This window comes from Corvus kubaryi, unplaced genomic scaffold, assembly GCF_017639235.1.
Source record: "Corvus kubaryi isolate FWS band 111438036 unplaced genomic scaffold, C.kubaryi_AGA036_p1.0 136, whole genome shotgun sequence".
In the NCBI taxonomy this organism is placed as follows: Eukaryota; Metazoa; Chordata; class Aves; order Passeriformes; family Corvidae; genus Corvus; species Corvus kubaryi.
In genome coordinates this window covers 8,581,426-8,595,818 of record NW_024580670.1, presented here as the reverse complement: position 1 = coordinate 8,595,818, position 14,393 = coordinate 8,581,426, and the positions used below count along the sequence as shown (strand labels likewise).

At 51.1% G+C, this 14,393-nt stretch overlaps 1 protein-coding gene across 2 annotated transcripts in view; it reads right to left on the bottom strand.

Annotated features, from left to right (window-relative positions):
* FAM107A (family with sequence similarity 107 member A) overlaps positions 1-14,393 on the bottom strand; it is a 29,013-nt gene that overhangs the window by 12,588 nt on the left and 2,032 nt on the right. Inside the window, exon 2 of one of the 2 annotated variants that reach the window (XM_042015405.1) lies at positions 4,950-5,013. In XM_042015405.1, the coding sequence (XP_041871339.1) occupies positions 4,950-5,013 (64 nt within the window). Of the gene's footprint in view, positions 1-3,517; positions 4,079-4,949; positions 5,014-14,393 lie in introns of those variants that run through there. The other variant, XM_042015415.1, reaches the window with a different exon arrangement.

The following is a 14,393-nucleotide window of genomic DNA, read 5'->3' as shown; positions in this document are numbered from 1 at the left end:
TAGAGTGGAAGTCTGGGGTCCTGCCCAGCACCTGTCAACTTGCACCTGCACAGGAGAATGGAGGGTGCAGCAGGACAGCAGCTGCTTTTTGCAGGTTTTATGTGAAATGCCCGACTTGTGTTTTGCCAAGGTCTCCTTGACATCCTGCCTGCTCTAACATCTCGTTTTAACCCTGCACGTCCCTCAGCCCTTTTCCATGCCACCTGCATCCTTAAACTGCAAAGCTGTCAATGCTGCCTTCTGCAGCACAGGTCAGTGCTCAACTTTAGCTGAAATCTAGAAAGCAAATGTAGTTCACAGTGCTTTATTTCTGCTGTCTGTGTCATTTGAGAACTGATTTTCTAACTAGAGCATCTCAGAAGAGTTTTGTCAATAGGGCCAGATGATGACCAAACTGCTTTTTAAAATAATATTGTATTGGCATCCATTTCTGGGCAGGTAACGGGCTTTTGTGAAATGCCACCCATGTAAAAACAGTCAGAAGGCATTATTTTGGGAATGGGATCTATACTCAGAGGACATTGCTGTCTGTAATCCTGTGAGACCCTGTTACTTGGTAGAAGGGGTAAGACTGGGCAAAAACCTCAGGATATCCAGGGTCAGAGGCCTGGATCTGCGTTTGTAAAACCACTGACCCAAAAGACCACTTCCTGAGCAGAAATGATCACTTAAAACTCTGGTTACAGGGAAGAACCTCTGGTTTTCTGGATGCCTGGGATTTATTCATGAATGCGTCTTTTTTAAAGAACCAGGAGATCAATGAAGGGCTGCTGACAGCAGCTGGTCATACACGTCCTGCAAGTCAGGCAGCTGCAAAACCAAAACAATAGTGTAGGCCAGCAGAGCTAGTTTAAAACTATTTATACAAATAAGCTCAGCCTGGGAGGCAATGCGAGTTTCTGACACTTTTAACTGCAATTATGGGGGGAAACCATCCCTCTTCTGGGCTACAGACCCCAATAACATCCGGTCCCTGGGGAGCCCTCCTTTCTTCAGGGTGAGAGGACTGTACCTCACACCCCTCTTGGGAAGGCTGAGAGGAGCAGGGCCTGTCCTCACTTCTTGAAAGAGTTTGCACATGCAGGTGGAGGTGTGTGGGCTCTTTAAACTGGCCTCTTACTTTTAAGCACTTGCATGCTTCTCCCTGTTAACCAGAAATTAATTTTTTTTTCATTTTAGAGCATGAACTCTTTGTCAATGCATTTCCAGTGTCTGAAGTGGAGCTGGCGTTTGGCTCTACAGCTTTTCTTGTGAGAGAGTAATGGCAGAAAAGGTCACGCTGTGTATTAAGTCCTACAAAGAATGAAGCTGGAAGTTTGTCTTTGGTTTTGGATTCTTCAATTGATGGCACTTGCCAATTTGCATGATTTTTCTAGTGTTAATTAACTGTATTTTAGAAATACAGAATAGCTGGGGTCGGCAAAATGGGAAAGAATTGCATATCAATCTCGGAAAGCCCCAAAGCTCTGTCTGATGACAGCAGCTTTCAGGTGTGCACCCGCACTGCAGAGGATCAGCTGCCAGGAGGACAAGAGGTTTGACCTCAAAGTCAGGCACTTGCTTTAGGAAGCCCCTTTCTGCACGGTTGGTGGGTTCAGGGCAGAGGGAGGCACCGAGGTGTCAACTTCAGTGAGTCAGATGTGGGTGCTGCTGGATGGGGAGGCTCGCAGTGCCTGGGTGCCCTTTGGTGGGCGAGTCCCCACAGCTAAGCCCACAAAATGTGCCTTATCACCCCAGAAATCCGTGTGTTGCTGTTACAACAACCTGGAACAAAATACCTATAATTCACATTAGCCTAATGACTGCTGTGGCTTACTGCCCTGGTGATGGATGATGATGATGTTAATAATGATAATGATAATAATAATAATAATAATAATAATAATGTGAGCCCAAAGATTGGCAGATGCTAAACATTACCCTCCCTGGGTGAGATGGCACCAGCTCCCATCCTCACTGTGATTTTCCTCTCCTCTGGTTCCAGCTGTGACAGCAGCTCGGGAGCACTTCATACCGATGGACCTGGCATGCTCCCCCATGCTTGTCACCAGGCGACCGTACCTCTGATAAATGATATGTGTGCTCTGGGAAGGAGTCAAAGAGCCTTTGTCTGCTTTTAATCTATAGTTTTAAATAATTAAGCAAGGCTAATTCTGGTATTTATAATGCAATAGGGTGAGTGTAACTTGATGTGGCTGCTGTGGAAAGCAGTTCCCGGCTATCAAGTGGCTGCCTCAGGGCAGCAGGCGCTCACACCCCAGGTCCCGTCCCCTTCACTCAGCCCTGACGGTCGGAAATAAACCGCACGGGGTCATAAGGTCAGAAAGGCAGAGAAAACCCTAATGGAAATGTAAAACCGGGCTGGGGGACGCATCCCTGCAGCTCCCAGCACTGCTGCCACGTGTCACCGCTGTTCCTACCTCTGTGTCCCTGCTGAGCACATGCTGGCGATGGGGCTGCTCACCTGTACAGCCAGTGCTCCCCTCCAGTACAGCCAGTGTTCTCTCACTAGTATAGCCAGTCTCCCTAGTTTGTCCAGTGTCTCCAGTCCTGCTTACCCTTCCTGAGTCCTGTGCCAGCACCGCAGCCCCCAGGGCTGGGTCCCCCATTTGCACCAGCACTGCACCCGCCTAAGGGAGCACAGAGCAGGTGCCGGACTCAGCCTGGGCTGCTCATGTGTCACCACCTGCCATCACCCCAAAGGTAAAGGACTCTGGATGTCACCATGGTCACCCGCTGAACTTTGCGTTCATGCACATGGATTTAGAAGAGAAAAATCCCACCAGGTTTGAGGCTTGCTGAGCTGTCTGGGATGTAGAAGTTACCAGTTGGAAATGCTTGTACCGTCAGGCAGCAGCAAGTGCCTCTCTGCTGGCAGGCAGGACTGGGTGTGCTGGTTAATCATTTCATTTAATTACCTTGGACTGTGATAAGCAAGGATAGCAAGGCTGGGATCTTAGTCTGTTAGCAATCACCAAGACATCCCATGCCTTTTACAAGCAGCATGTGGAGCACTGGTTTAGTTTTGTTAGACAGTGGCAGATGCCTAGCAGTCCTTCTTGACAGTCATAAACTTAGTTTTAATATCTCACCAAATATTTGCTCTGCGCATTTGCCTGCCAATGACAGAGATGCACATCAATCAGTAATGAATGCTTAATGTTAGTTCAAAGGTATTTTGCTAAATACAGAAAATATCCGCCCATGTTGATTTGTAGGGACTGCATTAGCCCCCTATCCAGCCCAGTGCCTCTCCAAGAAGAAGGTTTGAATTGCAGGATGGGTATTCTAAGGGAATTTCTTGTGGGATATGGAAAGGCAGAAGCAGAAGGGCAGCTTCTCAACCAGTTACTGAAGCATTAAAGTACCATGATATCTCAAAAAAATTAAAACCGGGTCCCAAGTCACCTGTATATGCAGTGCAGCGCAATGCCACGGGATCAGCAGCCCGTCCCCGCAGAAGGGAGCACCAGAGAAGCGCGGATCCCCCGGGGCAGTCTGGGGGCCCTGGGCTTACCTGATTTCCGCAGCGAGGCCCTGGGAAGCCCGGGGGGCAGGTGCTGCCCTGTGCCCCACGACATGGGGCTCTGGGGGCTGCGGCTGCCGCTGCTGCCTGGCTGCACTCGCGCGGAGGTGACTTTTGGCCGGTCCCCCGGAGCTCCTGCCAGGTCGGTGCAGTGGCAGCAGGGACGGGAGGTCACGTGGAGGTGGCTGCTGCACCGGGGCTCCCTCCTTGCTGCTCCTGCCACCCCACAAGGACCTCACTGAGGGCTGGAGCTCAGCTGGCAGCAGCCGGTGGCCTTGCTCGCTCTTCAGTGCTGGTCCCAAACGTCCTTCTGCTGCACCGAAAACTTCCCTTTGCTCTCTCTTGCCAGATGATGTTTTCCCAGGATAGATGAACAAGCTAATCGCTTTTTCTCCCCAGAGCAAACAGCTCTGTGCATGCCCAGGCACCCGAGCTGCCTGCTCGACGCAGCCACTGCTGCTGGTGGAGAGGTTGTGTCCCTGCTCCACGGAGGACGATTTCTCCTCAACGTGCCTTAACCACGCTCCTGGAGAAATCAGATCGCCCCAGAGGAAGCCGCACGCCCACTCTCTTTAGCAACCACTGCAACAGCCAAGCCGGCACCAGGGCAACCGCTCGAGCTATCGTGATTATTCCCTGGCATGTTGCAACACCCTGTCATCCACCAACTGCTGCACGGCCCAGGGGGAGCAGCTGCTGCACCCCAGGGGTAAGGGCTGCGAGAGGGAGAAGCAGCCCCTACACGGGGCCGTGGGTGTCCTGGTGGCATCAGAGCTTGTGTGATGCCACAGCATCGTTGCCCCAGGTCTTCTACTGCTGAGCTGCAGCCCCTGCCTGTGCTGGGCTTCTTGTCCCCATCATCACTCTGGCTGGAAGGTACCATGTTGGCTGTCCCTGAATTGTCACAGCCTGGGAAACCAAAGGCTGCAAAGGTGGGGGAGAAGAAGGGGTTAAACCACTCCAGCAACTCCTTTAGGCTCTTCAGTGGGTTCTATGGTCCAGTTCTGCCCAGGTTGCCCAGTACCAGCCTGCAGATGCTCAGTGTCCCAGTCCCAGGAGGGTCAGGGATGAAGCAAAACCCCAGAGGATGGGGCTAGGGAAAACTGGGGGGCACCACTGGTGTGCCCAGTGACCATCACACTCTGCGGCACCCAAGGGTGCACGGTCCAGACCATGTCCTGGCCTTACCCTCCTGGCCCTGTGAAGGACTGTAGAAAGAAGCCAGGTTCTCATGGGCACAGGGGCACTCTTTCACTTATTTTCACCTTTCCACAGTTTGCACCTCTCTACGTCCCAAGATTTTCCCCCATCCCAGCCATGTTTCCCAGCCAAGGGCTCAGCAGCACCAGGTGTGAGAAGCCCCAGTCCCTCCCAGTTCGCCTCCAAACCTCTTTGAGGGTCAGCATGGGCTGCTGGCACTCACCTGAACTGCCACTCCCTGGCTTCTTGCTTCTACTCAGACCCTTGGACTGAAGGGAATATTCTTTCTGGAAGAAAAGAGAAGAGACAAATGGGAAAAGACTGTACAGGTATTGCTCTATTACAGGAGTTGAAACACAGGAGAAGTTGCTGGTCCTTTGCTACAAGAAACTAAAAAAAAATATTATTATTTTTAACCTCCTCACCAGGAGCTGTTCAGTTTAATTGACATGGGGCCTCAGATGGAGGAGAGGAGAGGAGAGGAGAGGAGAGGAGAGGAGAGGAGAAGAGAAGAGAAGAGAAGAGAAGAGAAGAGAAGAGAAGAGAAGAGAGGCAGCCTGGTTCTCATTCCAATGTGTGTGGTGTGTATCCGTGTACTTGCGAGCGTGGTCAGCCCAACCTGTCCAGCCATGGATTACTCACAGGCAGGGTTCGGAAGACCCCACACAGCTTTTGCACCTAAACCAAGGCTGTGGCAAAGGAGAGGCCTTCAAGTAGGGAGGTTGTGCAGTTTTTCTGCTAAAGCTGTGACCTCACAGCCCATGCGTGCCCCACAGGCTTTTTGTGGCCCAGCAGACTCCCCTCACATCATGCATTGTCCCATGGCCTGGCTGCTCACTGCACACTCCAAAAATACCATTTGGCTCACTTTGATTGGAAAAGGAAATGGATGCACATCTGTGCTACTCCTCTTGGGTCATCTTTGAACAAGTTTCAGGTCTGTGAGTTCACTGGAGAAGTGTCAAAGGGGGAAAAGAGCATCGATCTAAACCTGTTTTGAGCTCCCAGGTAAGTGTGGTTATGGCTGATGGATGTGGGAACAGAAAAGGGCTGTGATCCATCAACACCTGCTTTTGACTGAGTAAAACAAATCAGAAAAAGGCCAGCTAAATTTTCTGGATATATTTCTGATGCACCCTGGTGCTTGACAAGCTGCACATCTGGGCTGCTCTCCTGCAGAGAGAAGGATGAAGTGGGTTTGTGGGGTGCTATCCTGAACCAAGAGACTTTTCACAGCAAAGCTCTTTTTCTGGGAGCTCCTTGCAGAACAGTTCTCTTTGATATCTAAATTAGTAAGCAATCTACCCCCCGTGCTCCTGTGTCTTTGAGATTAACAAAAAGCCTTTGTTTTGCCCCTGTAGTTCCCCGAAGGTTACTTTGTGAGGGTGGTTGATTGCTGGTTGAGGTTTATTTGGAGTGGCTCCTGCAGACAAGGAGTTGCGTCATTCACCAGCTGCCCCCCTGTGTCTTCGGAAGTGGCTTCATGTCCTAGGAGAAGGTGACATGGGGAGCTCATTCCAGCATCACCCATTGCATCTCATGTACGTGGTATGGCCCCGTGTTGCTGTGAATGCTGCAGGAGTTTGCAGGAGGGGTCTTCTTTGGGGGTATCACCCCAGAGGAGCGAGCCCAGGCTGTCCCTGAGTCAGGAGCTGGCAGAAGACCCAGGCAGTTCTGTCATGGCTCTGGGATAGCTCTGGAACAGCTCTGGTACTTGAGGGCTCATCCCTTGGGACTTGGGCTCTGCTGTGATGGGGGAATGACATGGTTTTCTCATTCAATGTGCACATAAAGAGAAAATAATGCTGCACTGAATGTGCACCTGGAGTGTCACTTATGGGTGGCTGTATGGTTATTAATGAGTACTAGGAACAGGAAAGTTGTTCTGGAGAAGCCCACAGCTGGGTTCTTGTTACCAGGGCTGTTCAATTAAATGGACTTTTACCTGCTGAGTTACTGTGCTAGCCATGTTGGCTGCTGGCTGTCATCTCTGTGCTGTGGCACCAGGAGCTTTCTTGTGTCAGCATGTCTCCTGTGTATTAAAAAGCCGCAGACGTGTCAAGTGAGTTCCCAACACCAAAACTGGCTCTCCCTGGATGTGCAATGCCACCCACCGATGCGAATGCAGTGACAATGGGATAACGCTGTCTGCCCACCGAGGAGCCCGGGTACAGCTGTGAGTGACGGAGCAGACAGCTCTGCCTGGTCTGCCTTCCTGGATCTTTATTAATCTCCACTCTCAGCACGGGGCTGGGACTGCAGCATCACTGCCAGTCATGTCTGGCTCCTAGTCCACAGGCAAAACTTTGCTCTGATGAAGTCACCTGGGGCTGGACTTGAAGGCAGACGGCATTTCACCTCCTGCTGCAAGGAGGTCCTGGAGGCTGGTTAAACATTTGCTCTGCTGGGTTAATGCTTGATGTGGGCTGAGGTGGTGCTTGTGGTGGTAGGGACTGGCTGTGCAGCACAGCCTTCCCTCTCACCCCGCGGCACTAGCTCCCAGCACAAACTCCATGCAATCCCAGTACAGCCTCAGAAGTCATGCTGGTTGCACTGTGGTGGTGACCTTGGCAGTGGCAAAGCCAAAGGCAGGGGATGTGTAGGCTGGTCAGACCATGCTGGGTCCCTGGTACCATGTCACCTCTTGGTGCAGGTTGGTAACACAATCCTGCTAATCTCCACTTGAGCCATTAGTGTATTTGCAGAGCAGGACGGCTTCTCCTCGCACCTCCCTGGCTCACAGGGGCAGTTAATGATTGCCCAGGTGATGGAGACTTTCGCTTGCTCCCTATGGGACAAAGCAGGTTATAACACTCTGTCACCAGCCAGATGGGCAGGGGGCAGGAACTATAGGAGTCAGAGGGCTTAATTTGTCACAGTGAGGGCTTGGATGGGGAGTTTGTGTTGCAGTAAATGGGCAGCAAATGCCTATTTCCCAAAACCTTCTATTTCCATGTGAAAATCACTTCTGTGTGCAGTGTGACTGCATCTTGCCAGGAGTTAGAAGAGAAGTAGTAATAAAATCTAGTATCAGATAGTAACACTGTGCCCCTCTGCAGCTGAGCAGAAACAGTCCTGGAGACATTGCTGATGGGAGCAGGTGCCACTTCCAACCTGCGGGCAAGCTCCTCTTGCCTGGGATCCCCATCCTGCTTTGACCATGTCAGTGAGGACACCCACTGCTTCAGCTGGAATTAGCCTGGTGATTAAGTGGGTTAAATCCCACAAAACAACACAAAGTGTAAACAGTAAGTAGTTCCATGCCTTGTGTGTACTATTCTGTGTTACTCCCAAAGATCCTGGGCATCACTATGTGCCTGTAGGACTGTGCCTGGCCTTGACACGGATGCACAGCAAAGAGCTTCTGCAGGAAATGTCTGGAGGCAGTATCACAGGCATGGGCTGCCTTGAACCGCCAGCTCTAACCACTATCCTTGTCCCTGGCTCCCCACTGGGGAGTGCAATGCTCCTGCTTAAAGCTTAAAGCCAGCCACTTTGTATAAACCATTAATCGGTGTTATTTGTCCCACGTGTGGGTGCTGTAATGTTTACTTGTAGCACAACTGACAGTAATTTTGGACTATGTTTGTGCTCTGATGAAAGCAGGAAAAAGAGCCATCAGCATGGTTGGAGTTCGAGCCATGGGAAGGGTGATGAGAATGGCTTCAGGCAGGTTCAGGCACCAATACAGGTGCCATTAAGGTGCAGCATCAGAGCATCTGTGTTGCACTGTAGCCAAAGTCTGAGCTAATGAATTAGGTAAGAAATTGCTGCAATCAGGGTGATAAAGAGGTATAATAGTGGGCAAAATGCCACTCAGGCTTATGTAACTCTCCCACAGATCTGGTTTGGGAGGGAGACACCATTAGCAAGGGTAGAAGTTGCTCAACCCATTTAGAAGTAGGTGGACTCAGAGAAAGGTACTTTGTCCCTAAGGTGCTGTAGCAGCTGCTGACATCGGTGTTCAATGAATGAACACATCCGTTAATTAAAATAGTCTTAGTGCTGAACCCAGAGGCTCCGAAAGGAATTCTCATGACCTGGAACAAGGGTCACTGATGGCTGACAGATTGAAGCCAGCATTTGGTTCATTGATGGCTGGCAGATTGAAGCCAGCATTTCTGCGTGTGATGAAGGCACAAAACACGTGATTTAGAGGTTAGCGAAACTGTATTCTACCATTACTTTTGATTAGCCCCAAATACCTTTTGCTTTTCTCAGTGCTCTGTATGAAAACCTCTCTTTATGCCCCTGGATGCAGAGATACCATCTGAGCTGTTGCCCAAATCTCCTGTGTTATTGCTGAATTTTGGTCTATCTGTGCTCATTTGCAGCAGCTGGGACCGATCCAGAGACATCAATGAAATCATCCACTGGAAGGAACTTTGGAGGATTAGTAAGACTTTTTCCCATCTGTGATGTCAATGCTCAAAAATCTGTCAGCTCGATTGTTTTGCTGCAAAGTCCTGCCATGTGAGGTGTTGAGGCTTATTTGATTCAGCAAGCTGGGGCACATGTTTGCTGGAATGACACCGTGTTCTTGGTAACAAGAAACACAGAGAAAACCAGCACAACCCAATGTCTCATACTGCTGCTAATGCCCTGAAGGCATTGGCCAAAGGAAGTGCTGCAGTTTGGATGAATTTCCAAAATTTCTTGAGGGCTAGGAAAGGCAGTATAACACCCTGCTCCTTCCAGAGCTGGCAGACTGGGCTCTGCCTTCCTGGTGGTGGTGATGATGAAGCTACTCTCAGGATTGTTGCGAGAAACTTCATGTTCCTTTCTCTTGCAGAAGCAGAGCAATGCTGGGTTTGGGAGGGTTACTCCTCGATGGGGAGCTTGACTGTGCGCATTCCTGTGCTCCCAGCTCATTATGGGACACTGTTACATTGGCAGGTTTTGCAATCAGGACTGGCAGGCACCCAGGAGTCGGTGTCCAGGCACATCCCAGCATTCCTGGGCCAGCAGCAATGAAATCTGCTGCCACTGCACTGCCCTTGTCATGGGAAGGGGTCTCAGAACCACCACAGCATCCAGCGTATGCCTCAGCCCAGCCCCATTGCTCCCTGTCCTGTGCTCCGGCCGCTCGGACCACTGTGTCCAGCCCTGCATGCACACCTGCCTAGAGGGAGCTGTGTTTTCAAACGAAGCTGAGCTTGTATTACTCCTGGTCCCTGGCCACAACCATAGCTGATTTCACTATCATATTGCAAAGGACTCTAAGAAATATCAAGTTATTGGTGTAACATTTCATTACTGGTCTTTTGACCTCTACAAGTCTGCAGCCTTTCTTGGGTGGAAGTGAGCTGAGGGCAGATGCATGTGGTTACTCTCACAAGAGCAGCCAGCAGCCTCGAGGATTTTTTTGACCACAGGAATTTGTAAATGTAGGCTTACAGAAGGGGATCTGGCTCTTGGTCTGGCTGTAGGGTCAGGCTGACACTCCTCAGCTCCTGTGCCAGTCTCTGGGAGCACCAGCCAGGTGGCCACTTTGCTGCCTAGTCGAGTAGAAAATTGTAAATGCTTCAAATAGTGCTTGGTGTTATTTTATTCGTAAAGAAAACACAATTTGACACAGATGAGTGGTGTGCTGACCCCTGCCTGTCTTTATCAGCAATGCCATTCCCCCTCCCAAATCCCTGTGGCCCCAGAAGGCAAGCACAGCCCTCCTGTGGTGTGAAAGCTGGCAAATCAAGTCCCATTTCACTGACTGTCAAGAAAAAAAGGACAAAAACGCCAAAGCAGGGAGGCAGTGGCATGGGGATGGAAGCTTGCTGGAGCTGCCAGCCCTGGGGCCGGGAGCCCCGTGGAACTTCCCACCACGGCTGAGCAAACGCCGCTCCCTGGCTGCTCCCGGCACATGGCTGGGGAGGTGGAATGTGACGCACCAGACTTCAGCAGAAAATTTCCTGCAGATTAATGAGAACAATCAGTGTCAGGGCTCAGCTCCACGGCAGGCGGTGCACAAGGCTCATTTGTCAGCATTCAAGCTGACTGTGAAGCCCGACATCCTACTGAGAAGGGCATGAAGAGGCTCTTGGCACAAAGCAGGGCAGTGCACACACCGATGGACCTGCTGTTCCCCCTTGGTCCCTAAGGAAATCCTTGCTTACAGTTCAGTGCTTTTTAGTCTGGTCCCTTGCAAAGTGCAGAGCACACACCACCTCTGGATACCAGGGCAAAGTCAAATTGTAGCCCTGTTCACTGTTGGAAATACCTGTATCGCCCACCTCAGTGTTGTCAGCAGCAGTTAAATTGTTGCTATAATGGATAAACCATTTTTTACCTGTCTCAGGAGCTTATTCTTGCCCTGTACTGGAGGTACACTGCTGATATGAAAGACTACTCCACTATTTCTGGGGATGCTGCTGATTGCACAGGAGAAACATCAGTCACTGGCACAAAAAGGCTCCAACAGCTTTGGAGTGAATTGTTGTCATGCTGCAGAGAGACCATTAAGACGCTCTAAAGTGCCTTGAAGAATGTTGTTTTGCGAAAAGTGAGGCTTATGCCACACGATTAATATGGACAGTGTTTATTTCTGGCACAGTGTCATGCTGTTCTAGAGCTTCCAGGCTGCAGTGGCATCATCACTCCATTTCACAACTAGGGACCATATGTTAGGGGCCAACGATAGGGCTGCCATCAGAAATTTGATCTTATGACACTGCCTTGTTGGGCTCTTTACGTGCTCAGGGTCACTTGAATTGGTCCTTATCTTGGAAAAGGTGGAGTTTGTGAAAGGCAAGGGCAGAAATGCTCCATCAGCCCCAGACTGGTAGCAGACTGTCAAAGCAGAGCGGGGTGGTCTGATCCCCGCGGGCAGCGTGTGCCAGCTGGGTCCTGTGTGGAGGAGACACCAAAGGAAGGGGCCGAAAGGGAGGAGGTGTGGCTCTTATCTGGGATGAGATGTCACCTGCCAGGCTGCAAATACCACCGTGGGCTGCAAATGGATAAGGCAGCGAAGGAAGACGTGAAGGATGCCTGTTAATGCAGGGTACAGGAGGAGGCAGCAGATGCCACTTAAGCACCCCAAGGAGCAGAGTGAACCAGCGAAGCCTTTAATTACTTTAATCCATTTTTATTTCAGGACTGCTGAGCTATCCCAGAGCCAGCAGGTGCAGCATTTCCCATGTATTGTTGTTCTTGGTCTTCCCACAAGCACATCGTGCACCTCCCTTCAGTTTGAGCCCTCTCCGTGACTTCCTTGCAACCCCGGTGCTGCAGGCAGCATTGGTCAGTGCTGGATAACCTCTGCTCTGGAGGAGGGGCTGGCAGCACACTCCTCTGTGTCCTGCCCAGCACCCTCACCCATGGATCAAACCCTTGTACCACTTGTCATGCATGAAGGCAGAGTTTCAATCTGGGCTAGCTGTGTCCAAGTCAGTTCCCTGTTTCACTGAGCCCATTTGAGCTCTCTCAGGACCAAAATGTCAGCCTGTTTGGAGGCAGAGAGTGGGTTATGTTAGGTGTTGGAGCTGGTTTACTGGTGCTGTCTAGGTGCTTGGGATGGAGAAGTAAAAAAGAAAGCTGTGATCTCATTCTAGGGGCTAGAGCAGTCCCATTGTGCTGAGTTTGGCTTCTGAGGACTGGGATGCTACAGCATGTTATTCACTTTAAAAGCTACAAAAGCCCAGAGCAGTGTCTCTACTTAGAGTCTCCATGTGTCACCACCTGTGGGACTCTAAAGGGTTGAAGAAGAGGAGGGTAAGAGGCAGGATAAAGTCACCTTAGAGGGTTTCTGTGGAAGTTTTGGGACTAACTCTGGCCCAGCTCTCCTAGTCTGGGCTGTGCTATGTCAGACAGATGAGAGGACTTAGAAATGCTTGCTGTCTTGTGATGCAGAGCTGTTATTTTCTGGGTGTGTGTTATTTTTTCCCAGAAATGGGCTTTTTATCACTAATGTCTCCACTCTTGAGGCACTTTGGGACTTTACTGGTGTGCCTCTGTGGCTCTCATCCCTGCCTCTCCAAGCAAGGCTTGTTGCAGGCAGCACATGCAAACCCTTCTCCCCAAGAAGCACAGTGCTCAAGGACACTGAAACATTGTGGTTGCTGGTTGCCCTGTGGTTTTTGGATTTGCTCCCGGGGCCAGTGCCACCAAACAGCTGTTGGCATTCTGTGAGTGTCAGTGGGACTTGTTCTGCTCAGGGGCCTTGGCACCTGCAGCCCCTCTTGCTGAGAGTGGAGCAGCCCTGGAGCCTTGGCTGATGAGGGGGGGACAGGTGGGGCTGCAGTGTCAGAGCAGGCAGGGTTCCTCAGAGGGCTCTTGTGCTGCCCAGGCACAGGGATGCTTTCAATGAGCTGGCAGGGACACTGGCTACCAGCTTTCTGAAATACTTGTCAGAGAGAGCCAGGAAAATCCCACTGTGCCTGCTGCTCTGTGGAGCATGATGGAGCAGAGGTGTCCCAGATCACCGCCTTGGAGTAATATTTCCTCCCACATGAGAGGGGCTGCTGGACCATGGATCTTCTTTGGGATGTCACAAGGGGCTGGTTATTTCAGACCTCTTTGTCTTTCTGTGGCACAGGCTAAAACACTTCTGTGGCTGGACTGTGGGGATCCCTCACTAGTGGGGCAAGTTGTGCTTGTGAGGAAATCCCACCAGCAGCTCCCAGAAATGCTTGTCCCCTCCCGCTCAGATGGAGGGGTTTTAAAGGATGTTCTCAAAGCCCTGTTTTCAGCATGGGAAGCCAGGTACTGTGGTTTGCCTGAACAAGCAGAGCCTCTCTCCCTGGCACTGGCGTGCTGCCTCTTGTTGTTCTAAACCAGCCACAGAGCAAAGCTCCCCGCTCAGCAGCAAGGCTAATCCAGGCTCATCTGACATTAGTGTAAACCGACACTCTTGGGAATTTGGGAACAGAGAACTTTCCCTAGGGAAACAGCTACCATGCAAACTCTGCCTTGGAAAACATGGAGAAAAGAAGTGGAGAGGTGCAGGTTCCTGGGAACAACCTCTTCCACTGCCAGAGGGTCTGGAGCATCTGCCCTGGCATCCTGGGGATCTGTTGCTGGTGAGGCTGTGCTTGCAGATTATTTGAAGGGTGTTTGCTGAGGTTAGAGGGATGCCAGCCATACCAGTGGGGCTGAAGCCCTGCAGAGCAGAAGAATCAGCAGGGAATCATCACCAGCTCATCAGAGAATCAGCACCAACTCTGCAGCACCCATGAACCAGCCTGTGGCAAAGTCCTTGCCTTCCCTTCAAGAGAAGGGTACCCCAGCAAGGGTCTGTATCTTGCTGGAGCCCTGCTGTTGGCTTGGGCCCACAGAACACTGGTGATACAAGAGCAGGTTTTTTGGGACGAGATGCAGCCTTTTAAAGTAAAAATGTCCTTGGAGCCACGCTGGCAGCCTTTCCGGTCCCTTTTGTTGTGGAGCTGGGGATTGCCTTGCACTCCACAGTCCACTACTGTAATCCCCTTGGAGTGCTGTTCTGGACTAAGCTTAAAAGAGGTGCAGCTGAGACTGCTAATGCAGGCAGTGCTGGCGAGTGGTGCTGAGCCCTGCTCTGTGCTCCCTGTGGGTGCTCTCTGGGCTTTTGCTGATAGATGGGTTCAGGACTGGCAGGTCCCTGTGCCCTGAGCTGTGCTGGTTCTGCAAGGGCTGGGGGAAGGGGAGCTTTCCTGCCTGTCACCTGGACTCATCCTGCTCTTCAGGAGAGCAGGAT